This window comes from Pipistrellus hanaki (assembly GCF_964339955.1).
Source record: "Pipistrellus hanaki genome assembly, chromosome: 6".
In the NCBI taxonomy this organism is placed as follows: domain Eukaryota; kingdom Metazoa; phylum Chordata; class Mammalia; order Chiroptera; family Vespertilionidae; genus Pipistrellus; species Pipistrellus hanaki.
This window is the reverse complement of record NC_140508.1, coordinates 72,224,159-72,251,410: the sequence shown is the minus strand read 5'-3', so window position 1 is coordinate 72,251,410 and position 27,252 is coordinate 72,224,159. Positions and strand designations below refer to the sequence as shown.

The following is a 27,252-nucleotide window of genomic DNA, read 5'->3' as shown; positions in this document are numbered from 1 at the left end:
GAAATATAGAGAATGCTCTATAAAGGATCTAAGAGATTATAAAGGACCAAAATGACACCACAGACCTCAGCACTAGAGGCCGTCTGAGGAGGGTGACGGGTGAGTGCTGGCATGCTGGGCGAGAGGGCAGGGGGAGGAGAGCGAGGTGGGCAGGGACCAGGAGGTACAGGTGTCGAGCACAGTGAGCCAGCACTCCGTGAGCAAAGGGGAATGCCTTGGGGCATGCTCTAGGAATGTGAGGTAAAAGACCATGTCAGAGAGGAAATGAGAAGGCGTTCCTGTGTATAGACACATCTCAAGCACCTCTTGACCTGCGTCCTAAAGCAACCTGGTCCTGATGTGCAATCACAATGAACAGAAAGGAAACAGAACTTCATCCGAAAGTCAGGGTTGACTCAGGTGAGAATTAACCCAGGGCTGCCTGAAGCCTTGGTTCCAGAATGGATTGTAAACTAAGGTGACCAGACGTCCCGCTTTTGGTGGGACAGTCCCGATTTTTAACAATTTGTCCCGTGTCCCTCGGCGTTTTAAAAAAAAGTCCCGATTTTAAAACGCCGAGGGACACGGGACAAATTGTTAAAAATCGAGACTGTCCCACCAAAAGCAGGACGTCTGGTCACCGTACTGTAAACATTCAGCAAATCGCTGATTCCTGACCCTGCCTGTGGTCCTATCATTCGGCCAATGGCATCCAATGAAGCACCCTCAATGTTCACTGCTCTCTAGGCTTTCCTTCCCCAAGTGAAGATGGTAAGTGGATGAAGACAGATTCAGACTGTGTGCTGAGAAGCAACCCTGCCTCCTTCAGTGGCTGCTGCCGGTCCAGGTTGTCTTCCCAAGAACAGAGAGGCCCGGGGACCTGGGGCGCCATGCGGGCCAGCAGCAGACTGTGCCCCTCGGTGGTTGACAGAGTCTCAGATTCCACAGTGAGGCCAGAGTTTTGGTGCATTTTTTCTGGCCTCATTGGGCTGCCCAGGTCTGATTCCTTTTTTGAGCTGTTATTTTTCTTGAAGGAGAGTGGGGATGCTGCAAAGCAAACGTGTTTACTCAGGCAGTCAAGGTAACTGAACGCACACATTTCCATCTGGCTCTGCTGTGCTGCAAACTGTGACTAATAGTGGAAGACGGGCCAGTGGTTGCCTGGGAAACGGGGGAGGGGCAGGAGGTCAGGCACACCTGTAGCAATGGGCTGGCAGCAGACAGAAAGACCTGCGTGGGTGGCCCGTTCCTGGAATGGGGAGGAGCCACTTGAGGGAAAGGGGGTGTCATTCCTGAACCCTGGTTGGGTCCCCACAAGTGCATAGTTTGGAGAGAATTTGAAGGCCTTCCGGGAACAGTATGGAAATCAGATTCATAGTAAAGAGGGACTCCCCAAACACTAGAAACATTTCACTTGCATAAACAGGAGGGAGAGAGTCTAAGGATGAGGAAATGAGTGGAATTGACAACCTGAATGCCAGCCTGGAGAATTGTTCAACATCCTTAAGTCTCTAGCCTCACCTGTAGGGGGGAGGAGGGGATAACCCACCTCACCTGGTGGTTTTAAAAACTAAGTGCACTAATGTGCTGAGCCTTTCTACTTACTCTTCCTGGAACGCCCATCAGGTGCCCCGAGGACCATGCTGGTGACACAGGCACAGAACACCCCACGCGCCACCCGGCCTCACACCGGTCCCTCATTCCCTCTCATTCATCACACAGGCCTCGTCTACAACAGACGAGTTATCTCCTCCAGCATCTAAGCTTCTCCTGAAATGTCCTCATCCTGTCAGCGGCACAGGAATGCGGAGAAGGAAAAGCTCGTTATGAAACAGGGCCCATCAGAGAAAGAGTGTTCTCGGCGCATCCCCGTGTCTTTATCTGATAGGTTCCGAGATGTTTCCGTTCCTCCGGGCCAGCGTTTCCCAGTGAGTGCTGCAGGGAACATTCGCCCATGGAGGTGATCCCTGGACAGTTTGTGTATAAATATGCTCTGCAAACCCGGCACCATGCACCCCCTCCTTGGAGACTCAGACCGCACGTCAACATGCCTGCTCAGAGAGGCCCCACCTTAAGAAAGCTGTTTCATTCGATTAATCCAGGGTTTTCTGAACTCGTTGGACCATCTTTGTACCTGTTAACAAAAGATGCTTTTCTCCCAAAGTTCACCCACCCTTCACAGGCCTCCACAGTCTGGCCACCTGGTCTGTCACTGCATGTCCAGGACCCTCCTCCAGACCTGCTCCCCAGGGAGTTAACCTCCCCTGGGTGCTGTTCCCTGACCATGCCCTTCTGGGTATAATAGCTTCCTTGGGCTCTAATTCACAGAACACACCCATCGCCCATTTTAAAGCATGCAATTCAAAGGGTATTGGCACATTTGCAGAGCTGTGCAGCCATCACCACAATCAGTTTTAAAATATTTTCATCCCCTTCCCTCCAAAACAAAAACAAAAACATATCCATAAGCGATCACTCTCTGCTTCCCCTCAAACCTCCAGCCCTAGGCAGCCACTAATCCACCTTCTGTCTGTATAGATTTTGCTTGTTCTGGACATTTCATATCAATGGAGTCTTACCAGACAGGGGGTGGGCCAAAGTAGGCTTACAGTTGTAATACTGTACAAATACTACAATAACGAAAAAATAATATCAAGAGTAAACTGTGTTTGGGGTACTCACAACTGTTACCCTACTTTGCCCATCCCAAAAGTGTTCTTTTGTGTCTGGGTTCTTCCTTCCACTGAGCAAAATGCTTCCAAGGTGCATCCATGTGGTAGCACGCATCAGCACTGTGTTCCTTTCTTATAGCTAAATAATATTCTACTGAACAAGCATACCATGTGTTGTTTATCCAACACTTGGTGGGTATTTAGATTGTTTTCATCTTTGGCTATTGTGAAATATTAGCAAATTCATATTTGGCTGCTATGAGTATCTGTGAATACATTTTTGCCCGAACTTATGTTTTCATTTCTTTTGGATACATATAATATTCAAGAGTGGCATTGCTGGGCAGTGTGGTGGCTCTATGCTTAGCCTTTTGAAGAACTGCCAGGCTACTTTACGAAGCAGCCACACCACTTTCTATTCCCACGAGCCAGGGTATGAGGTTTCTGACATCTCCATGTCCTTGCCAACACTTGTTTTTATCTCTTTTCCATTCCAGACATCCCAGTGAACATAAAGCAGTCTGGCCATGCCTTCTGATCCCGATGCTAGGGTCATGATCGCTATCCCACCTATGCCGCCTTCTCCCTCTGTGCATCTTACCAATTCACCGAGATCCAGCTTAACTCCTGTTTTCCTGGACCATCTGCGACAATCTCGTCCCCCAACTCAATTCAAATGACCCTGGGCCTGGCTTCCATGTACAAATCCTGCAGGCCCAGGTGTTGGGCCTACGTAGGTGTTTCTCTCTTCAGCCAGACGGCGAGCTCCTTAAGACATGGGAGGGGTCTTACGTTTCTGTGTTCATTCAGGGAGGCGCCTGCCAGATGACTGGTGCTTCACACGTGTTCACTGGTAGAAGTAAATGCAGGAGCCGAGGCTGGAGGCAGGGCAGGTGAAAATGAGGGAGAGAGCATTTCGGATCTCAGACTGGGAGGGAGGAGCAGACGTCGATAGCCAAGCAGGGGAGGTCAGCCTCCAGTCTCACAAGGAACTACAGGTTCTTATGCAAAGGACAGGTTCGTGGATTTGATGTTTCATTCTTCTTCACGATGGCATCACTTTTTCCTCATCTAGACTTGGTGAGTCCAACAGGGCTATGGACAGTGAGCACATCCTCCTGTGACATGCCCTCCTATGACATGCCCTCTTCCTTGCCTCCAGCACAGCGGGGCCTGTGTGAACTCTCAGGATGGGGAGGAAGGCCTGTATCCCCTTGAGCTCCAGAGTCCCCATCCTCCCCCTCACCCTCTGCACCCACTCACCCACATTCAGCCTCAAGGGATGGAGAGTGCCCTGTGAGCATTTCAAGAAAGATAATCCAGTCCCCAGTGAATCAAGAAAGAACTGCTGAGTCCAAGGCCAATTGAGTCATAGCCTCCAAAGACAGGAAATCATTAGCTTTCTCTTCTCACACCCTTTATTTCACCCAGCTGTTCCAGAGGCTCAGATTCAAAGTGTGCTGTCCTGGGCTGTGGCTACTCATATCACATAATTATTTCAATAACTACTGATGAGTCAGGAAGAGCACAACAGGCAGTCGGCAAGTATTGCTACAGGAATGTGGCCTCGTATTCGACATTGACAGAGAAGGTCCATGCTGGAAATGCAGCAAGAACTTTCCCCGCATCTGAGTGGTGGTCTCCTCTTTCTCTGCACAGCAGGGATTCGCCTAACCTAAGGCAGCTCTCAGATCAATAACAGAAGCCCTGAGCTGCTGACAACAGAACATTCAAAAATAGCTCTCTCCTGTGGCCGCGTGTGCTGGCCTTATGCTTCCAATGCACATTCGTGAGTAAAAACGGCTCAAGAATTTCAGCGAAATTATTTGGCTACACCGTGGGACTCAGCAGGTAAAAGGAGTATAAACTTTAAAACCTTAAAGGAAACCCATAAGGAGCAAATTCTGCTTCAACTTGAACATCCAAACCCCTTATTCATCAGTGCATTGCCCTAAGCAAGGCCAGATCACCACCACCCTGGATGCCATCGCCCCCTTCCTTCTAATGGGTGAGAATAAGGACCCCAAAAAAGTGAAGCAGCCCACGTGTAGCGTAACCATGGCCCCAGCTTCAGGCACGGAAGGGAAGAATGGGGTCATCTAGTCAAAAGGACCTATAATGTGCATAAAGCTGGAGGCAAGGGGATTCTCAAAGCTACAGAGGCATCTCAGGAAGTCTTTGATTTAGAAATGCAACTTCTGATCCATCCAAGTGCAACTGGCTAAGAAGTGAGAATGGGATGCAAAGCAATCAAATATCAATAGCATCCTTGAGAGGACAAGTCTTAGAGAGCTGCCAGAGCGTTAACAGGGTAGAAAGTCATGAGAACCAAGCCACCCTCGCCTTCTGTTTCAGATAAAAAACCACCCCGTGAAGGAGGGACGAAGGTTGTCTTCACAAGAAGCAAATGAAGACTCAGCTTAAGAGATTCTCCCAAGGCACAGAAGTTCGGTGAGACCCCGGGTCTCCCTCCGCGGTGCCATACACTTGACCTCCAACAGTAAAACAGGAGTGGGCTACAACACACTCTGACTCATTCTTCTCTCTGCAGGATGTGACCTTGAACCAACCTTTCAGTTAGGAGGTGTGGATCAGTACACACCAAGCTAAGTGACTCCTAGTCAAGCTCTGATAGCACATTGATATACTTCTCATGGTAGTCAAGAGGCCAACAGTTGCAACCATGTTAGCTCCACAGTCTCGTACCACGTTTTGGAGAAATGAAATGGTTACAGATCATTGTATTTATTAAATTGTTTAGTTCCCTAATTACAGCTTATTTTGAATATGGTCACTGGATGACTATAATAAAGCCAACTTTTTATATGCTCATCTTCACAGTCAGCAATAAAAAATTATAAATCAGTAAGAAAGCCTATAGAACAATTTCCCCTTGTGGGAATTTTCAACTGGATGAAAATTATACTTGAAAACTCACTGAGTAAACAGACTTCTGTTTGGGATTCTCCTGTTGTTCCTCACCCTAAATTAGCGTAGGCCCTAGGCGAACCCCAGCTCCCTCCCAAGGACTTTTCTACGAATGCTGCTGGCTCCGCAGGTATTCTCCAGAGGTGGAAAGGAAGATCTGGCTGAGAGGATACAGCATTTTAGTGTTAACTAGAATATGCATTTCCACAGAAACGTTGATAAAACTGTCTTTCCCTGCATTATGTCTGAAGAGTTCAAAGACCAACACTGTGGTAGTGAATTTTGTGTGTCAATTTGGCTAGGACATGGTACCCAGGCATTTGGTCAAACACTAGTCCAGATACTGCTGTGCAGGATTTTTTAGGTGAGATTAACATTTAAATTAGTAGACTTTGAGTAAAGCGGGTTACCCTCCCTAATGTGGGTGAGCCTCATTCAATCAGTTGAAGGTCATATGAGAAAAATTTTTACCTCTTCCAAAGAGAGAACTCTGCCAGTAGATTGCATTCCATCTTAAAATGCAACATTAACTCTTTTCTCTAACCTGCAATCCGTGAGCCAATTCCTTGAAATAAAAATCCTCCATCTCTCTCTCTCTCTCTCTCTCTACACACACACACACACACACACACACACACACACACACACTCACTTCACATTGGTTCCGTTTCTCTAGAGAACCATAATACAACCACCTAGCCCAGTGGTTGGCAAACTGCGGCTCTCGAGCCACATGAGGCTCTTTGGCCCCTTGAGTGTGGCTCTTCCATAAAATACTACGTGCAGGTGCGCACATACAGTGCGATTGAAACTTCGTGGCCCATGCGCAGAAGTCGGTTTTTGGCTCTAAAAAGAAATTTTAATTGTTGTACTGTTGATATTTGGCTCTGTTGACTAATGAGTTTGCCGACCACTGACCTAGCCCATCTTCTGAGGAAATAACCTGTACTTATCCTTCAAAGACAGGGAGGGAAAAAGAGCAAAAGTGAGATCTACTTCTTTTTTCCACTTCCAGGTGAAAAACCTGAAACCACTATGCATGACTACCAATTTGAAATTTCTATTTCAGCCCCAAATGCTTGTCATCTCAAGAATTTGCCAAAGCGTCCTGGTTCCTTCGAAAGAGAGGCCTCAGTGAGATCTGTAAAGGGAACGGTGACGCTATAACATGGATTCATCACATCAGGAGTGGAGGAGGGAGGGCCAAAGCGAAGTCAAAGAGACGAAATACCAGGCATTCACTGCATTGCTCAAACAATGAGGTCAGTCTCAGGAGCCACCGCCCTCCAAGCCGAGGCTCGGGCTCACAGGGATACGATGAAGACATGAGGAGACGTGGTAAGAAGTAGGACCTGGGCTGGTTTTGTTTCAAAGATGTTTCCTCCGCTCTGGAACCACCATCCCCAGCCTTGAGCTAAAGCAGCAAAGTCTGCCCCCATCTCCCCAGCGACCCAGGAAGACTTCTGGGCTGAGGTGGCTCTTACCGGGCCATCTGCTTGTAGGCTTCTTCTGCCACAGCAAAGATGTGGGGGTCCATGTCGCCCATGTTTTGGCCGCTGTAGGCATAGATGACATCTTGTCCATAGATTGGCAGCTGTTCATAAGGATTAATGGCAACAAGCACGATACCTGCAAACAGGCAGTGCAATCAGATTCTGGAGCACAAGCGCCCCCAGCACCCGCTACGGAAGACCCCAGCTCACATCCACCAACTCTCCAGGGTAAGTGGGTCACAGAATGGGTCCTAACCAATCACTCAACTAAGTCAAGGCGTATCTGTGTATTTACCAGGTGCTGGCTAGCAGCGTTGTATAAAACCCTCCCATGTGGTATTCAGCTCAGATGTGAAATGATACTCTGAGGTCACTCATTTTCCTAAAATGTCTCAGCTGCCTCCAGGGCAGAAATGAGTGCTGCTTACTGAGTTGAATTCTGTGCTGCACCAGCCACTCTGCACAGCTGAAGAATCTGGATACGTACAGACACCAGGACCTCTCTTAGAGGGAATGCTTTTACAGAGTGAAGCTGAGCCCTGGCTGGTTTGGCTCAGTGGGTAGAGAGTTAGCCTGCGGACTAAGGGTCCGATTCTGGTCAAGGGCACATTCCAAGGTTGTAGAGGGCATGCAGGAGGCAGGCAATCAATGATTCTCATCACTGACATTTCTATCTCCCTCTCCCTTCCTCTCTGAAAGCAATAAAAGTATATATTATTTTAAAGAGTGAAGCTGATCAAAGAACTTATATGCGTATGTCCATAGCCCATGGACACAAACAATAATGTAGCAAAGGCCTGGGGGGTGGGGCAGAGGCCTGGGGGGGGTGCAGGGGAGGAAAGGAGGGTAAAAAGGGGGACATCTGTAATACTGTCAATACTTTAAATAATAAAAATAAAAAGTGAAGCTCATGGTCATTTGTCATGTTCTCCTAAAAGGAGAGATTTTTTTCAATCTTGTTAATAAGAACACTTATGGAAGGCTCTAGTAACTGATGGTTCCTTTCAAATAAACTCCCACTTGCAATTCGGATGAAGGAGCTTTTGCAAAACTACCTCACAAGTGCCGAAATAAACCCGCTATTTGCCGCCTCTGGAAGCTGGCAGGAGAGCTCACTCTGACTTAGTAACTAAGGGATCGATTCCAGACCAACGTGGAGGATCATGGTGAGCAGGTCCCTCGTGCCCTGCAGTCCCCCCTGCACTGCCCCCCCACCCTCCCTGGTCACAGACCAGGCTCTGAGGCACCACCCAGACAGCCCCACGAGGCAGCTCTCAGCCTGACGCCTCAGCCTCCTCAAATAAAATGTCTGTCCCTCCAGCAACAGCTTACGGGGCTCCTGTCTCCACCACACCACTGAACCATACTCTGCAAAGAGGGACCGACGTTTAGAATGTGGGAAGCTGAGAGATTTCCAGAAAAACAAGTATGAGAGAATTCCAGGGCTTTCAGGTGGATGCATTTGTCATGGCTTCTGTCCATGAACCTGACAAATGTCCGTCATGCCACGTGTTGTTACCTGGACCAGTGAGAGGGTCAGAGAAACAGGTGGCCCTTTCACCAAAAAATAAGCCAGGTACAGACATGGGGGTGCGCTTGGTGGTGAGAGAGACGCCCGAGCCAGGACAACATTCTCTTAAGACTCCAGGCTGTGCCCAAGCCAGTCAGACCACACAGCATGGGCCCTTCTCGCTGGGAGAGCTGGGGTTCACACCAGTCACCCCACAGAGAAGTAAGGCAGCCTAACGAAGCCCGATCCACACTGCCTGCAAACCTTCGCAGGATCTCCGATGGGAGGTGCTTATTATTAAAATGAGAGTGACAATAGACTCTTAACCACTGGAGTTTCACACGGAAAACCTGGAGGTTGTGAGCACTTTCAAAGGCACGCACCCAGGAGATGCCCCCACTTACCACAGTACGTGTAGATGTGGTTGGACTCCAGGAAACGGACCTTCAAGTTATGCAGAACGGCAGGCTCATGGAGATAACTGAGGGCCGTGAGGTCATTTTCGCCCACCAAGATGTCGGGGTTCCGCAGGAAGGGCAGCTGCTTGCTTTGGGTATCAATGGGGTATTCCTGAACCTAAATGGAAGGAACAGACACAAAAAGGCAGGTGATGAAGCAAGCAGCCCACATCCAATTTCTGCATTATTGCCTGGGACTACTATCCTAGCGTGATCACAAGTGATGAAGATAAAGAACATGTTTTAAAGAAAGGCACACTGAACAAAATACCTGTGTTGGACAAGACACCAGCCCAGGTGGAAAATCTGCTGATGACATAATCCCAGGGTATCAGGTAAGAGACTGAATGACACGAGAAATTGGGAAGCACAACCAGGTTGAGTATGAGTATACCCTTGTGCTCTTAGCTGCCAAAAGCCAATTCCAGCATGCCAGCAGGGCTGAATCATCTAAGATGGCTGAAGGGCATTTCCCCAAACCTGAATATTATTGCTTGCTGCCAGACAGTTCTGAGCATTTTAAATCTACATGTTATTGCCTCCTGTTGGCTAAACACCTGAACAGCTGTAGGCTATTCCCCAAACTGACAATGCTTCTGTATACCTTACCCTTTGAAGTGTATTATCATCACCTTGCCTTCGGACAAATTGTGTTAATAAATAGCACAGGGTCCTTAGACAGTTCCTTTAGCTGAAGCTCCTCTGACCCCCAATGCCTTTCAAAATTATCTTTTGTCTTTGGACTCCTTATTGAATCTATGCATCAGCCCCTTCCTCCAGATTGCTGAGCCCTTCTTAAAGCTGGGACAAAAACCCCAGCACTTAGCACATGGACTTCATAAGTTGACTGACAGGATATAATTATAACCCCGATTACATGTGCACAAATATATATGTATATATAATTCCTTTAAAAAATGGTGGCGATGTTTTTAAACAGCAAGAATTTAACTACTGTTTTATCTAAGTGTAAGTTTCTTATAGTCCTCTTAAGAATCATCTGAGAGCTTATAAAAACAGTTTCCCAAATACAACTTAAATTCAGGAGTTCTGGGTGGGGCCCAGGAACCTGAATTTTTAAAAAATCCCCTATTAGTTCTGACACACGTGGTTCATTATTTTGAGAATCACTATTCTGTACAAGCCTTTCATGGTATTTTATGGACATAGCCTCAAGTTGCTAAAATAACAGTCAAATTCTGAGAGAATATACAGACTAATGCCCCCTCCTATCCCACTCTTAGAGGGACTTGGACCAGATCCTAAGGTATATTAATAAAGCCCACAATTAAAGTGCCATGATACTAGGGCTAATCTAGGCAAATGAGTGGAATGGAATAGCAGATCCAGAATAAATGCAAGCACTTAGGGAAAATTTATTCATGATAACATCAAGATTGCAAATAAGCTGAAACCAGTTTGGCTCAGCGGTAGAGCGTCGGTCTGCGGACTGAAAGGTCCCAGGCTCGATTCCGGACAAGGGCATGTACATTGGTTGCGGGCACATCCCCGGTGGGGGTGGGGGGGGATGCAAGAGGCAGCTGGTCGATGTTTCTCTCTCATCGACATTTCTAGCTCTCTATCTCTCTCCCTTCCTCTCTGTAAAAAAATCAATAAAATATATTTAAATTAAAAAAAAAAAAAAAAAAGAACTGAGTAAAGTGATAACATTAACTGCTCAGGCTTTAAAAAAAAAAAAAAGAGCCGAGACCAGTTTGGCTCAATGGATAGAGTGTCGGCCTGGGGACTGAAGGGACCCGGGTTCGATTCCGGTCAAGGGCATGTACCTTGGTTGCGGGCATATCCCCAGTAGGGGGTGTGCAAGAGGCGGCTGATCGATGACTCTCTCTCATCGATGTTTCTAACTCTCTATCTCTCTCTCTTCCTCTCTGTACAAAATCAATAAAATATATTTTTTAAAAATAAAAAAATAAAATAAAATAAAGATTGCAAATAAATGATTAAAAGGACTTTTTCAAATAAGAGTAGTAAACTAGCAGCCACCGACAAAAAATATTGGGCCAGGGTTCTAGTCTAACTCCCTTATACCAAAATAGATTTCAGAGAGAACACATGAAAATTAAAAACCAGAAAGGAAAACAAAACCAATAAGAAAATATGGGCAAATATCTGTAAAAGTTTTAAAAAGAATTGCAACTTTTAAAGATCAATGCAAAAGCTAGACTATAATTTGCCTAGAACTTTAAAGCCACCATAAAACATACCATATGCAGAGTAAAATGGGAGAAGGGGACAGCAATTGTGCATTATATGACAAAATTAATAATCCTAAAATCCAAAATGTTTTAGGAAATCAGAGAGAAAACCAACACCCCAACAGAAAATTGTGCATAGAATACAACACACACACACACACAACACACAGTACACACACACCCCAAATGTATACACACTTTAATAGATGATAACTCACTTAATTTTCATTCCTTTTCAGGTTTAACTGTTCTGAAATAATGGGTGAAGCCAGACTAATCTTTGAACAAAGAACATTTATCCACTAGACTTTTTTAAGGGGATACATAAAAGATAAAGTTTACGGCACAAAACCAGTAACAGTTGACAAATTGAGGGCACACGAATACCGAATGAAATGATTCTTGATGTTTGTGATTCTGTTGCTTCGTGTTATCAGCAGCGCCTGGACCAGAACGGTTATCAGTTTGAAAACAGGTATTGACAAAAAAAAAAAAAAAAAAAAAAAAAAAAAATCAAGGTGTGTATACATTTTTGGGGACACCCAATAGATATTAATCAAGGCTCCTTTCTTTCTGTGCAAAGCTCCTTTATTTATATCAACCTTAACTCTGTACAGGAGACAAGCAAACAACTGTATGAACATGATGCAGACAGAACTTCCAAAAAGACGGGAAACTAAGGGTAATGGGAGTGTTGAGAGTTTATCTTTATCTCATTAAATTCTAGAGTGGCTGGCCCCTTCACCTCCTGCTGAGTAGGGGTGCCACTGGGAGGTACCACAGACCTCCCTGAGCCTCCGACTTCCCAATAGACCAACCCCTCCTCCTTCCCCCTCCTCTCTAGGAGCACATCTGCTCTGCATCTCTGAGTGGCTCCCCCCAATTGCTCCCCCCACACACACACCGTGGGGAAGAGGCACAGGAAACAGCCATTAGCGGGGCCGCAGAGGTCACCCAGCCAACTCCAGCTTTCAGATTAGAAAGCGGGCCCTGAGCCCAGAGCCTGCAAACCCTGAGGCAGAAATGCTGGCGTCCCATCTTTTGTCAGATGAATCTCCCTTCAAAAGACTCTCCAGCAAGTATGCAGAGGGATGCACATATGCAGTTCTGTGAAAACACGGCCCACAAATAAGCCAGCGGTATTGGTTACGGGGAAATGGATAAGGAGCAAAAATGCCCAGAGCAGCAGAAAAGGGCAGAACTGCAAGCTCAGCATGCAAAGCCACGGGCTCCGGGGCGTGCCCACACCGAGAGGGGCGGCGGGGCCTTCTCCTTTAACAGGAATTGGATTCTAGCGCTGCCACAAGGGTCGAACATGGACCGCCCACAAGGTTTTATTCGAAATCTACGTGCTTATGATGTGATCAGGGACCATGAGCTTTCTGGCACAAAAGACTCCACTCCATAGTAGCTGGGCCTTTGGAGGTGGAAAAAAAGACTGGGTGCTACCACATCACAAAGTTAATGCTCAGTCACCCACATGGAATGGACCCCAGCCTCCTCCCCCACCCCAGACCAGGATCATGGACACAGCAGGGAACAGGCCGATGACAGACATGCACCTGGAGACGGACGGTGGTGATAGCTGCACTGCAACGTCAGTGCCCTCAGACGTGGCTTGGATGTGCCAAGACATGGGTAGAGCACGCTCCCCTTTTTAACGTTCCTGTGTTCCCGGCTTTCTCTCACTCAGTCAGGGCCCCTTGCGTACAGGGTGTCCTCGCCATCCAGCGGGCTGCTGGATAGCGGCTACAGAATGAAATGGGAAGCCAGGGAAACGGGGAAGTTATCCCTGCCACCAGGGGGCAGGAGCCTGGCAGTTTGTAGGGGGTGGGGCAGGAGAGAGGAGGCCTGCCAGCAGAGTTCCACTCCCCTCCGGGCAAAGAATGAGGAAACTACTCTTTTCTCCCCGCCACTGAGATGTGAGAGCCGGATGGAAAACAGAGTCCTGTGCTCTGGGCCAGCACACCTCCATGCCGTGCACCCATCCCGGCTGCGGAGAGAAGGAGAAGACACCGTCCCCGCAGGCAGACCTTGTTTGCGGCTGGGGAGCACACATCGGCTTGGTTTTGGCCACGTGGATCGCTCCTCACTCCCTCCGTACCACTCTTCCCAAACACCCACCCACTGAAAAGAGCAACTGAAATGAAATCTGTTGGCGAGGATACACCATTCGAGTGGGTGCACTAATTTCACTTTGTCTCGGGCGGGGCGTGGGGTGGGAAGTATTCAACGTGGTAAACACGGTTCCATCTGCTGGGAATTTTGTTTCTCGATTCCAAATGAAGAGGAGGCTGGCAGAGCCGAGGGGAGGGGAGGGAGTGTGCACACCTCAGAGTCAACATCTGCCAACAAACTCCCTGTGCCAGCCTCACCAAGGCACACGCTCAGCTGGATACAGAACCCAAGTGAGTGGGGGGAGATGGTCACGCTTCCCACTAACCAACGAGTTAATCACCAACCACAGCAGATACCATATCAGCAAAGCCCAAGCCACGGTCCATGCGTTTCTCAAGGGGGTCATTAACGAAGTAGAAAGACAGGACCCAAAGGCTTGAATGAAGGCAACACAGTGAGAGAGGGAATGGTCAAGGGCTAAGGATGGGTACACACTTAGTGCTCCTGCAGCTCAGATAGAGGCAAACGCCCCTCTCGCTGTCCTCCATGCAATGCCTGCTCCGCAGCCTTCACCCTCAACCCACGTTCTGACACTTCGCTCAAAACCTGCTTCCTCCCAGGCTCCCCACTGCAGACCTTGCACAAGTGGCCTCTGTCTGCACCCTGCCCACCACTGGCCCCTTCTCCATGGGTCCCACCAGGGGCACCGGCCTTTCCTTCCCTTCAACACACCCGAGGGACACAAGGAGGCCTCGGGGCACGGCACACACGCCTGCCTGGGCCCACGGCACCTGAACCTTCAATGGCTGGCTTCCCTCCCCACCCCCCAACATCCCACGCAGCAGGCTCGCTCCTGTGGATTCCCTCCTGCACCTCGTCTACTGCGCCTGGGACTCCTGCCACTTTGCCACACGTGTTCGTGCTCACACAGCAGAACACGCTCTGACATTGAGCTGCTCCCTGGAAGGGCAGGCCCCCAACCAACCCCCCCCCCCGTGCACCCCTGAACCCAGCACAGAGCGAGCTTTCAAACAGCTGTGACACGCCCACATCACAGAGGAGGCTGGTCACAGAGGCTCACGGAAAGAGACACGGAAGCAGACGCAGGAGAACAGGGTTTCACGGTCACTACCTGTCTTCCTTTCCAGCGGAGCCACCCAAAAGCCAACTCATGAGGAAGACATCTCGGGGCACAGCCAACACATGCCGAGTGCCCAGGCGCCAGGCTCTACCCCGGGTCACTCTGTAACTCATCTTATCCTCCGCGTGCCCGAGGCAAACTACCCCAGACGGAGTAACAGGCACAGAGAGTGCTGATCTGCTCCCGGTGCCAAGCTAAGGATGGCCATGCAGGGATCCCAACCCAGACAGGGGGGCGTGCAGGCCGGTGCGCCCACCACGGCACCATGCACTGTCTCCGTGCAGCAGCCACCCTGTCTCCTCCCAGGATTGCCTCTCTACCGAGGACACCCCATCCCTCCACTCCACTGAGAAAGGAGTCTGGCCTCGGCCACCAGCGACCTCCCAGCGGCTGACCCCAGCGACATGTACGTTAGGTGGCACCCACGGACCAGTTTCCCGGTTTATCATCCACAGCGACGGGCAAGATGCCCAGGGTTCGGAAGCCCCTCCTGCAGGAGAAACCCAAGCCCACAGGTACCGCCCAGTCCTGCTCAGCGGACCCGGCAGGCCTGCCCCTGGACCCGCACTTACGGTGTCATCTTCCAGTCTGAGCTGGAGGCTCCTGTCCCCCTCCTTGTAGTCCCTGGTCAGCTCGGCCGGGCGCCACACGTCCTCAGGGTCAGGGATCCAGACCCTTGTGTTCTGAAAGAGTCAAACGGAAGGAACTCAGACGCACAGCGAAGCTTTCAGGCATCTCATCACGCGCCGCTGTCTCCGGGGCCCCAGGAGAACCGAAGCCGGGGGACACAGTTCCTCCCTCTCCTTTCAGGACCCGGGAGATCCAGCGTGGTCACAGGGAGCAGAGGGCAGCCTCCAGGTCCTAAGAGGATCTCACAGGCCAGGGAAAGCAGGATTCCACCAGGGAGACCGAAAGCCGGTCTTCGGCTTTGATTTTGCCCAGAGTTTTGCGCCATCCTCTCCAAAGGTCGTACAGAACAGCAGTGCCCCGCAAACAACGAAACTACACGTGAAAAACCCAGCAAATCTCCAGAGCTTGGGAATCTCTGCTCTGGTAGTCGGAGGGATCGGTAAGGAGAGAATGGGCATCGCTGGGCACCCTGTTTATGCATAACACATCTTGTGATAAGCACCCTGTAATCCAATACAAACACGGAGATCTATCCTCTGACCTTTCTGCATGCGTAACCTAGATGGGCAGGTAATTCACCTAAAAATGCACCCTGAGGCGTGATGTGTCTGTTTCCTCACGAGAGCAGCAGCTCTTCAGCGGCGGGAGGGCAAGACAAGAGGGGCGGCAACAACAGTTAGTGCAGACTCAGAAAGAGAGGAAGCAGACGGCCAACTTCTCCTATAACTTTTTTTTTTTAAAATATATTTTATTGATTTTATACAGAGAGGAAGGGAGAGGGATAGAGAGTTAGAAACATTGATCAGCTGCCTCTTGCACACCCCCTACTGGGGATGTGCCCGCAACCAAGGTACATGCCCTTGACCGGAATCAAACCTGGGACCTTTCAGTCTGTAGGCCGACGCTCTATCCACTGAGCCAAACCGGTTTTGACTCTCCTATAACTTTTTAAAGGATGGTGTACAACGGATATGACTAAGCAAGCTTTAGACTCAATCCCGTGGGCATCTGACAGGTGCCCCCTGTGTGCCAGCTGCTGCCTCGTCGCCTCCGTGTCCACCATAGAGACGCGTACGTGGGCTACGTGTTGCGATGACAGCAGCTTCTTGCTGCTCGAGGATAAAATAGCCCCTGTGCGGTGAGAGTGCCCATGGGTGACATCTGCAGGCAGGCCCCCTCAGCTTCCGGTCCCCTGCCTGCCTCCCACCGTCCTCCTACGTCGTGGATTCTCAGCTGAACGTGCCTACGAGTGACTGAGCAGAGCTGTTTACCCAGCGGTATGCAGGCCACGCTTGATGAGCAATTTACAGGACGTCCAAGGGCAATTCTAACCATAACCAAACTTGGCTTTACGAGCTGCCTTTGCAAACAACCCCCACCGCCTCTCTCCTCCTCCCCCACCCCCACCCCCATCCCCACCCCCACCCCTACCACAAAGATTCGTGGCCTCTGGAACCCAGAGCCAGGGGGGAACGTGCTCAGTGCAAGGTAAGCAGCCAAGAGAACTGACTGAGAGAGGGGAGGGCCGGCACCACAGAGCCAGTGAAGGCTGGGGGAAGCAAGGCGTTATCCGGACAGTGGAGACGGAAAGAATCTGGAGGGAAGGGGTTCCCTCAGGGACATGAAAATGTTTTTAACTAGATAAAGGGGGTGGGTACACAACCCTCTTTTAAATGCCAGTGGACTGTTCACTTTAAATAGTCCATTTTATGTTATGGAAATGTCACCTATTTTTATTTTATTTATTTGTTTGTTTGTTTGTTTATTTATTTTTTAAATATATTTTATTGACTTTCCAGAGAGAGGAAGAGAGAGGGAGAGGGAGTCAGGAACATCGATGAGAGAGAAACATCAATCAGCTGCCTCTTGTACAACCCCTCCTGGGAATGTGCCCGCAACCAAGGTACATCCCCTTGACCGGAATTGAACCTGGGACCTTTCAATCAGCAGGCTGACGCTCTATCCACTGAGCCAAACTGGTCTCAGCTGTCACCTATTTTTAAAATTTCTTGTTTGGGTAGCCTTGATCAATAAGGCAGCCTGCCGGTGTGGAGCGGAATCATTCTTTGGAGAGCTCTACCCAGTTTAATATCGAACAGATGTGCCGTCGGGGAGCCATAGGTTGTCTCGGATGATCACGGCTAACTCCTCATCTCCTCCACGCCAGGTGATCCTGTGTTAGCGACCGACTCGGATGTAGGTTTATGCTGAAATGTCGCTTCAGGTCCCTTTGGAAGGTGGCTCTGTGGTTTGAAAGAACTGCTGGCCCGACCCTCTAGTTACTAACCAGGAAGACTTGGGAGGGTTTTAGAAAAGAGGGAAGGACATGTGGCCGGTGTCGCACGGACCCTTTATGGCTCTTTCCAGGAGGATGTGGTGGGAGGGCAAGGACGCAGCTCAAGGAGACGCGCTAAAGAGGATGAGGGTTCCTCTTCTCAGCCTAAAACTTCCCTCCCCCCAGCAGCCGCCATGAAAACCAATGGAAGAGGGGGTACAGAAATGGGGATCACCTGCACCCCCCCTTGAACTTGTCAATGGCAGGCCCTTGCCGCGGCTCATTTTGGATGTGGGGATGGAGGCCTCTGCTTGCCGCCTCCCCCACTCACCTGAGCAGCATCAGCACCAGGTGAGCGAGCTGCTCTGAAAGGTCCAGGCTCTCCCTGCCACTGTTTACACAGGGGCCCGGGAGGGCAGGTGGCCAGGAGGGCTCAGCCTTGCTGGTGCTCTCCTCCTTACCCAGCAAAGCACAGCGCGTTCTAGGAACTATAGAACTCTTCTTACAATATATGCATTTTTATTGATTTCAGAGAGGAAGGGAGAGGGAGAGTTAGAAACACCAATGACAAGAGAGAATCGTTGATTGGCTGCCTCCTGCACGCCCTCTACTGGGGATCGAGCCTGCAATCTGGGCATGTGCCCTTGACCGGAATCGAACCCAGGACCCTTCAGTCCCCATGCCGACACTCTATCCACTGACCCAAACCAGCAAGGGCTATGAAACACCTTTAATCTGGAAACTTTTTAAGTACAGAGGAACTCAAAAACTCTGAGGCAACCTGAGAAAGACCCATCGCCAACAAAACCCTCACTTCCATACAAATGGCTGACACGCTAGATCAGTGTTTTTCAACCTTTTTTTGGGCAAAGGCACACTTGTTTCATGAAAAAAATCACGAGGCACACCACCATTAGAAAATGTTAAAAAATTTAACTCTGTGCCTATATTGACTATATATAAAGTAATTCTCTTGAATAGGAATCAAATAAACACAAAGAAAGTATTTTATAATTACTTTATTATGAAATATTAAGTAAACAAAATAGTGAAAAATTATAAAATTCTTGTCTTGTCTGCACCTACGGCACACCAGGCAACATCTCGCGGCACACTAGTGTGCCGCGGAACAGCAGTTGAAAAACGCTGCGCTAGATCACCAATAAGCTTTTGGCAAAGGCTTTCGTGGATTAATGGTGGGTATGGAAATAAATGTGCATTCCAGGTCTTAAAATAGGAACCCAGGCAAGGTGCTCCATCACTCTGATTCCCGGGCAAAGCCTGAGCAACACCGCATCCTTCCAGAACCACGCAGGTGTGAACACAGGGACGCGCCCAGGCCCACGGCTCTGTCCTTCCCCAGGCCTGTGCGGAGACCCCGCGCGGCACAGACGAGAGCCTGGGGAGACATCCCACAGCCACATCGGCAACACCTCCAGCAAAGGTGAGCAGTCCGGGCAGGGCCCACCTTAAACAAAAACGAACCAAAGGAAGGGAAGCAATCACCCCGCTTCAGTACACAGGCGGGGTCACCTTTACTCCGTCCAAGATGACCGAGAACGTGGACCTAGGCCGGTCCCGCAGAGGCGACTGCGTCTTGGTGTGCAAGGTATGCTGGTCTGGTAAGCAGGTTACGGGAGCGGGGAGCGAGAGAGGCATGGGCCTCCCTCAGCGTCAAAATCACAGAACGGCCATGAATTTAAAATCATTCACAATCTCCAGGCCTGGGTTTCCCCAGGGAGTTTGCTGAACTAAATGAAGCTCTGAACACGGCGCCTGCATGTATCACTCAGCACCTCTACCCTTTATCAGGTGAGGGAAACAGCGCCCCAGAGCCCACTGCTCTCCGGAGTTAAAGTGGCCCGGCCGATGTGGCTCAGCGGTTGAGCGCTCACCTATGAATCAGGAAATCACGGTGCGATTCCTGATCAGGGCAAATGGTCAGGTTGTGGGCTTGATCCCCGGGAGGGGCGTGCAGGAGGCGGCCGACCAATGATTCTCTCTCATCATTGATGTTTCTCTCTCTCCCACTCCCTTCCTCTCTGAAATCAATAAAATTATACCTTTTTTTTTTTTTTTTTTTTTTTTAAGTGCCCTGGGAACCAGTAGGGAATGGGTGAAAGGAGAAAAGTTCCCTGGTAATAAATAATTAGATGTTTAAAATAGACCACTGATGGGTCCCCCCTCTCCTGCTGTACTCACCATCTGTTTGTGTTTAACATGGCACCTTCGTATTTTGGTATCACGCTTCAGAGCCTGTTTTTACTGCTGACAGAAGGGTGAAGAACAGCATCACGTTACAACAGCTTGCCACCCCTCACAGCTGAGATGGTGATCACCAAAATGCCAGCAAATTTCTCCCCACCGAGTCCCGACATCCCATCCCCACACTCCAGGGCTTCACAGGCGCTCGGTGCTGCCCAGCCTCGCGTCCACTAGCCCACAGCTGGACAAGGCACACTGCCCCTGCTCACCTGTGTCCCCACAAGAAGTCACTGGGGTCTCCTGGGGACCACCAGGCCCTGTCCATTCTGCAGGGACTCCCTCTGACCCTCCCCACGGGCTCCAACCAACCCTGCTCTCAGCCCCCGGGGAACTGAAGCCACTCTGATGGCCCAGGCAAAACGTGGCCCCACTCTCTCTGCACGTGTATAACCAGGGACCGTCAGAGGAAGAATACAGGCTGAACAGCACTGAGCATTGGCCTGTGGCCTGGGAGGGCTGAGGAGGAGGCCACAGTCCAGCCCAGGCTCCTCGAGGCTCCAGGGGTCCAGCCCAAAGTCTGGAGAGCATCGCACGCCGGTGACAAAGCGGCACAATTTAGGGAGGTGACGACAGGAAACCACGCACGGTGTGCGTTCAGGGAGGACAAGCTGAGCGAACGTTAGAAACGGGAGTTGGTGGTCTGCAGGCTGGTCCGGGACCCGGGACAAGCCCCGTGCTCTCGGAGGAAGGCCCACTTCCTTCATCCGATTCCCCTTTTGTAGGAACTGCCTGTCCTACTGCGCAAGGGCACCAGAGGAGAAAAATTCCAACCAGACAGCCTCCCCCTCCCGGGGGCAGAAGACGGCACTGTGGTAGGAAGTCTTCTAAGGCGTGGTTTGCCCTTGGGGAGCCAGCAGCATCGGTAAGCGAAGCACGAAGAAGCAAACGCGAATTAAACACCAATTAAAAGTAAGTGGCCGACAGGACATGGAGTGAATGGAGATGGGCACAGGATTAAATCCGGGGGGGGGGCGGGGGGGGGGAGTGAGGCAGCCCTCAGAGACACCAAAGGGGAGGGCTTTCGGCTGGAAGTCCCGGAGGAGTCCCCAAAGAGGACTTGACCCACGTGACCTGAAGCAAGCGCAGGACAAGGGCTAACCCTCCAGGCAGGAAAGGGCGGGGTCCTCTGGGTTGAAGCCTGGGACTTTGTGCAGGTGTGCTGGGGCTAAGTTCAAAAGGCAGGTCGATGTCACATCACAGCCGAGGACTTAATTCCTCACCAAGGAATTCTCACCTGGTCCTTCACCAAGAAGCAGCCAGAGACAACGTATGAGCAGCCAGGTGGTGAGTATCAAGTGTGTGTATAGCTTCTGAGAATCACACAAAAGCTTTGTCACCACTGCTATTCTCGGAGCCTGCCCCTGCAGCCCAGCACCGTGTAAAGCAAGCATGTCAAACTCAAAGGCTATCACGGGCCAAACAACACGAGGCATGGGACCCGCAGGCCGCAAGTTTGACATGCTTGGTGTAAAGGGAACCCAGGTAGCAAAATAAAAACATTAAAAGGTAGACGAGTGGATAGTTTATATCAATTTAGTCACTGAACAGGACTCTGCACCAGATGGAGCAGGCAAGGTGAGAAAAGCCCAGAACCTCTAGAACATCAGCAACTGAACTCAAACCAACCTGGGTTTAGAATGCAGACTTTCTCTATGTGAATGTACCCTCAGAAGCCAGGGTTCTAAAACAATGTTCTTTTTTTTGTTTGTTTTTTAAAAATATATTTTTATTGATTGCAGAGAGGAAGGATGAGGGAGAGGGAGACAACCATCAACGATGAGAGAGTCACTGACTGGCTGCCTCCTGCACGATTGGGGATGGAGCCCACAACCCGAGCATGTGCTCTGACCAGGAATCGAACCATGACCTCCTGGCTCACAGGTCAATGCTCATCCACTGAGCCCCCATGGCCAGGCTCACACAACCTTCTTGAGCACATTCTTGGTCCTCCTCCTTCCCCGACCACGTCACTGTTCAGATCGCTGCCCGTGCCCCGGGACTAAGGTGCAGACGTGAGAGAGTCTTCGGATTCCGTGGGCCTGGGAGACGTCACAGAAAAGAAACAGGCTGCTATCTCAGGTTCAGGCCACGGCACGGGAGAATCCCAGTGTCCAGCGTCCACTGGAGAGTGGCGAGTGGGAGTGGGAGGCTGACACAGAGCAGTGGCACCAGTTCCACGGCCTGAATCTGGCCATCATTGCCCTCCTTCACAGGCTAAGGAAGGGATGGCGTCTGAGCATCCCTGAGAGCCGGTCGTCACCCCAGGTGTTCTCTGTTCAGTCTCACCTAACACTCACAACTCCCCCCCGGGGAGCACTGCTCCCTTGTTTCTATTGATGCTGGGACTGCAGCCCAGAGCAGGTCTCTCTCTGCCCTGGGCCATGCTGCGAGGGCAGAGCAAGCCCGGGTTCCAGCAGGCTCGAGGTCCTTCCCTCTCCATCCACGCCAAGAAAGACCAGGAGCTCTAGGCTTCTGGATTCAATGAAACAGGCACCCAAAGGTGGGAGGGAGCATGGGACAGGAAGCCCAAGTCCCTCCTCAACAAGCTGTGACGGGTGGAGGAGAACAGCTTCCTGTCACTCACGTGAGCCTGGAGCCAGAAACCTGGGCCAATGCCCTTCGGCTCCGGCTCTCCTTCCTGCCACCACGGCCCCATTGCCAAAGACAACCTTCAGTGGCAACCTGAAGCCCTGCCAGTAAACGTGCCTGGGGCCAGGGTGTGCCGGGCTGCGGAGAGATCGGAAGGCTGGACTTTGGTTCCGGGAGTCCCACTGCAAACTGCAATCCGCATCCAAGGACAACCCAGTCCACCTCCCCGACATCTCCGGGGTGAGCTCGTTACTTGAAAAATCGTCTCAGATGAAGCCACAGCTGTGGGAGCAAGAAGGCGGGACTGGGGTGGGGGTGGGGGTGGGGGGCGGGAACCCCCCCCTTTCCCCGTCCAATGTCCTGAGTGTCTCCTGAGTCATTAGCCTGCCCATCCCACTCGGTTCAAGGAAAGAGCATTTCAAATTGGATGTTTCTTTAAAACCCTGAATTTGATCATGAAACTTAAACATGACCAGGAAGTGGGAGCTAAGAAAATACTTTCATGCGTCTGGGAGCAGCTAGACCCGGGGGAAAGTTATGAGTCACCTGAGCCTCGAACATGCCTTCCAAGAAGGCATCCGCTCTGCGTCCTCCAGGCTCGGCCAGCAGGCCCTCCCTCCTGCTCCACCCTCACAGGCCCACAAAGCCCGCATTCAGCCGGCCTCTGGATTAATCATCCTCACCTGCCTCACCCGGGATTGGCGGGCGGCTGTTCCCAGACCCTAAGGGACGCACCCGCCCCCGCCCCATTCTCCCAAATGGGATGATCCTCAACTGGTAGGAAAACCAACACCTGCTGTTTTCTAAATAACTCACTCACAGCCAGCAAAAGCGAACCCACGGCTCAGGACGCTGCCAGCTGATTCACGTGTGATTCAGCCGCACACAGGTGATTCAGCCACCGGCCTCTGCGAAGGGGGCGGGAGGGAAAACACCCTCACGGTGGAGGCGCACAGTCGCTGTGCTGTAATGAAATGAAGACGCTCTCTCACAACAGTGACGGTGCTCCGGCTGGCTCGGGAGCTTTGTCTGTCAGTGCACACAAATCAGGTGTGGGGCATAATGACCCACATGAAAAAAGTTTTATTTCTTGGCCAATTTTCCAGTGCAAGTCATACTGAGTATTCTGATTCAAACATGCAGCCTTCTTTCCCCTCCCCTCTGGTGCGTATTTTATTTGTTAGAAAATAAAACTGAAACCTGGAATGTCGCAACTTCCCACACAGAAGCACGCGGAGGGAAAGCGAGAGGGTTTAAAGCTGGCTGAGGGGCCCTTTTTTGCCCCCATTAACTCTGATGTTACATTTCCCAAATTCTTGGTTAGACAACTTGAAATTTCACACACATACAAAAAAATGATTCAGTTGGCTTAACAATATTCTCTTCTAACAGATGCAAATATACTTCTAATAGAAACATGGTATATTGGCAAATCACACCCCTTCTAACAAATCAGTTCAGTGCCGTTTGGAGAAAAAAAGAGTTGAGAGCAGCTGGGAGGGAAGGAGATACCCACTAGTAGGGCGGTCACTACCCTGATCCCCAAGAGACCATCAGGGGTCCCTGATTCACTCATCCTCAGGCATGTCACCCCCAGTTCACTCCGAGGGAGACTTACAAGTAAAAGCCAACTATGAAATAGAACTTGGTCATTTCCCTGAACAACTTCCATGGGGGTGTCCCATAGCAGACCTGGAGCCAGGATACCTGCCACTGAGCAGCTGTGTGACTGGGACCAGCTCTTAGCCTGCCTGGGCCCGGCTTATCATCGGATCCCCTGGAAGGTAGGGGGGTAGAGGAGGTTCGAGGACATCAGATGAGGAGTTTTTACAACATCACCTGGCACCTGTTAGCCGGCACTTAGCAACGCAGGTCACTCACTTGAGCTCAATTTTCTCACCTGTAAAATGGGCACAAAAACCAGAAGATGTGTGCTCCTTTAGCCCTCTGTCCAGGAGGAATCAGGTGTCGATTCCAACAGATTTATTCTCTCTTAGCTTTCTCCTTCTGGGTTCTAGTCATTTTCTGAAAACTCTGCTTTAACCCCTTTCAGTTGTTCTTCCCCTCCCTGTGGACTGGAAGATGGAACAGTGTGTTGGCAGGGACCGTGAGCTCCATCATGTGAGCATGCAGAGGACCCGGGAAAGAAGCCTGCCACTCAACGTGCAATTCCTCCTCCCAGTGCCTGGGCAGGAAGGCGGCTTGGGCTTAAACACCCTCCGAGCCGGGGACTCCCCACTCACACAGCAGCTCTGCGCCCGCTGGAGGCTCCCCGGTCCTCACGCTCCGCCCCTCTGGAACACGTGGCCACATCTGTGCTGCCACAGACGCCTGATGCTTGTCGCCACGGTAATGCCCGCAGGCGGTTTACAGTTTGGAGGGCTTTAAATCGTTATTGAGCTTGAACCTCACAACTTCTCTGAGACATAAGTAGGGCAGGTACTCGTGTTATTCCGTCTCTAGCCACATAACGGGGAGGGGGAGGGCTCAGCAAGTGTAGGTGACGCTGCCCACGTTCCTAGGAAGCCGCAGAGTCCGGACTGGCACCCACGTCTTTCAGCGCCAGGCCGGGCTTTCAGTCCTGCTCTGCCCGCCTGCCTGGCAGCACAGAGCCCCGAGGTGCCCACGTTACCCCTGCCCATAAAGAACAGCTCAGCAGCTCTCCAGCCCCTCCTGCTGTGCCTCTATGACTACTCAGGAGAGGCTGGCGGGAGTCTTGCCAACATACAAACAGCTTAGTATATTAACTTCACTAGGAAACCAAAGGCCTAACGGGAAAGGTATTCAGACATCGTATTTCCTAGAACGTCACAAAATCTAACCTAGACCTGCAACACCTAGAGCAATAGTGAGCGAGGGACCAGCTCCGCCTCCACTCCCAGGTAAACAATATGTTAGCCAGTGAAAAAAGTTTTATTTCCCAAATGCCAGCAGCCACTCACCTCTCACCACCTCTGGAAGTGACACAGAACATAGAATTAAGATAACGCAACTGGTTAGAACTCTACATTACAGAGCGATGTAATCAGCCGCAGAAGCGCAAAGGTCACTGAACACGTGTAGGGCGTTTATGGCAGAGCTATTATCGCCCACGGGGAAAGGCAACCCTTCACTATCGAGTATAAACTCGCCTTGTTCTGCATTTCTGAGCAGCTGGATGTCTTATGTCAGCGTTGACCACAGCAGACATGCGAGGGGTCAGAGAGAGGACACAGTTGTCTTACCCGCCCGTCCCCATGTCCCAGGAAGGCTCTCGCCGCCTTGCTGCGGGAACATGGTCCTTTTTGCCGCCCAGAGTCTGGGATGCTGCAGGCTGAGCTGACAGGAAGGGCTCCACATCCCAGCGGAGGGGGGAGGAGGAGGGGAGCCCATGGCCGAGCCTGGCTGTCTCTGGTGCGAGGAAAGGGCTGTGGGCTGGGGACACTGAGGAGGGCGGCCAGGCAGTGACTGCAAGCACCGGGCCTCAGCTCGGAACTCAGGCTCTCCGACAACGGCGCCTCCACCGCGGCTCGCGGGAAAGCCTGCCAGGCGAGGCGGGGGCTTCTCTCCAGGCGCTTTGTTATTATTTCCCACACCTAATCAATCATGTTTGACTCCCGGCACACAGGGAGGAGGCGTCCGCCCATCTTGACGAACAGCGCCACATTAATAAAACATCCTTGGATCCATTAATTCAAATAAATATTTAAGCGCCATGTGGCAGGTGCCAGGACAGACGCATGAACGACTCAGGTGCAGTTCCTCGTCCTCAGAGGCACCGCTGAGTTTGCACCCCCAGTGCGTGGCCCCCGCTCCTCAGCCCTCTGGGGTCACACCTGACGTGTCATTGTGGGTACCACACGATTGTGTGGGGTCCTCTGGGATTACAGGGGTGCCAACGGGCGTTCTCCTTAAAGAGGTGCCGGAGCATTGGCCCGGCAAGCCAAGCCCTGGGTACTCTCCTGGAGACAGCTTCACGCCCACGTGCAATGGGCAGTGAGGGTCACTGTGGAGGGGAAGTATTTACAAACCGTCTTAGGTCTGACTGTGATCGGATGCTGTGAAGGCGTGGAAAGGTGGGTGGGGCAGAAGCCGTGGCCTTGGGACTGCGACCTCATCCAGTCCCTACTTCACTTCTCGCTGAGGCTCACTAAACATATTTTTCTCATCTTTGACATATCACTGCCTTCTCTTTAAAAAAAAAAAAAAAAAAAAAACTTAAAAAAATAAATTATTGCAGACTGTTTTTTAAGTACAGAGGCATTAAAGCAGACATCCATATCCCCGGCACACATTTTTACATATTTTACAGCCTCCTCCTAGCTGCTTTATACATCTTTTAAACAAATTCATAGTTAATGTTGAGGGTTCCTTCCCCATTCCCTCTACCTCGAAAGACAACCATTATCCTGACAATGGAAGGATTCCCTCACACCGTGTGTGTGTGTGTGTGTGTGTGTGTGTGTGTATGTGTGTGTGTGCACCATGACCAAATATATATCCCTAAATACACAAGATTGTTTGACTGTACACCTTAGATAAATGGTAGCATGTCCCACATATTCCATAATTTTATTGTTTCCCACTCACTGCTGATATTTATCCTTGTTAATACATGTAGGTCTGGTTCACTCATTTCCATATTCCACTGTGTGTGTGGACATGAGCGTGAGCGTGTACGTGCTCGTGCGTGCGTGCGTGCGTGCGTGTGTGTGTGTGTGTGTGTGTGCATACACACACTTGTACCATTGTTTATCTACTCTCCCATCAATGGGCCTCGACAATGTTCACTAACGTATCAATTCATCAAACGTTGCTCAGATCCTACTGTGTGCCATACACTATGCAGGCACCAGAGACTACAAAGAAACTATAGAATTCTTGCGCACAGGCCAAAGCTAAAAAGCTCCCTGTGGACACGCCACGGGTAGGGGAGGCCCTCGGACTGTGCCAGCAGTCAGTTGGGTATTTCTGTGTAGAGCCCAGGAAGGGAGCAAAG

General features: G+C 50.7%; 1 protein-coding gene across 2 annotated transcripts in view; it reads right to left on the bottom strand.

The window, feature by feature from the left end:
• The window catches only part of MYO5B (myosin VB), a 189,222-nt gene that overhangs the window by 102,705 nt on the left and 59,265 nt on the right, over window positions 1-27,252 (bottom strand). For both annotated transcript variants that reach the window (XM_084888914.1, XM_084888915.1), the window contains exons 2-4: window positions 15,088-15,198; window positions 8,987-9,158; window positions 7,064-7,208 (exon numbers count right to left, since the gene is read on the bottom strand). In XM_084888914.1, the coding sequence (XP_084745040.1) occupies window positions 7,064-7,208; window positions 8,987-9,158; window positions 15,088-15,198 (428 nt within the window). The remainder of the gene's footprint in view (window positions 1-7,063; window positions 7,209-8,986; window positions 9,159-15,087; window positions 15,199-27,252) is intronic.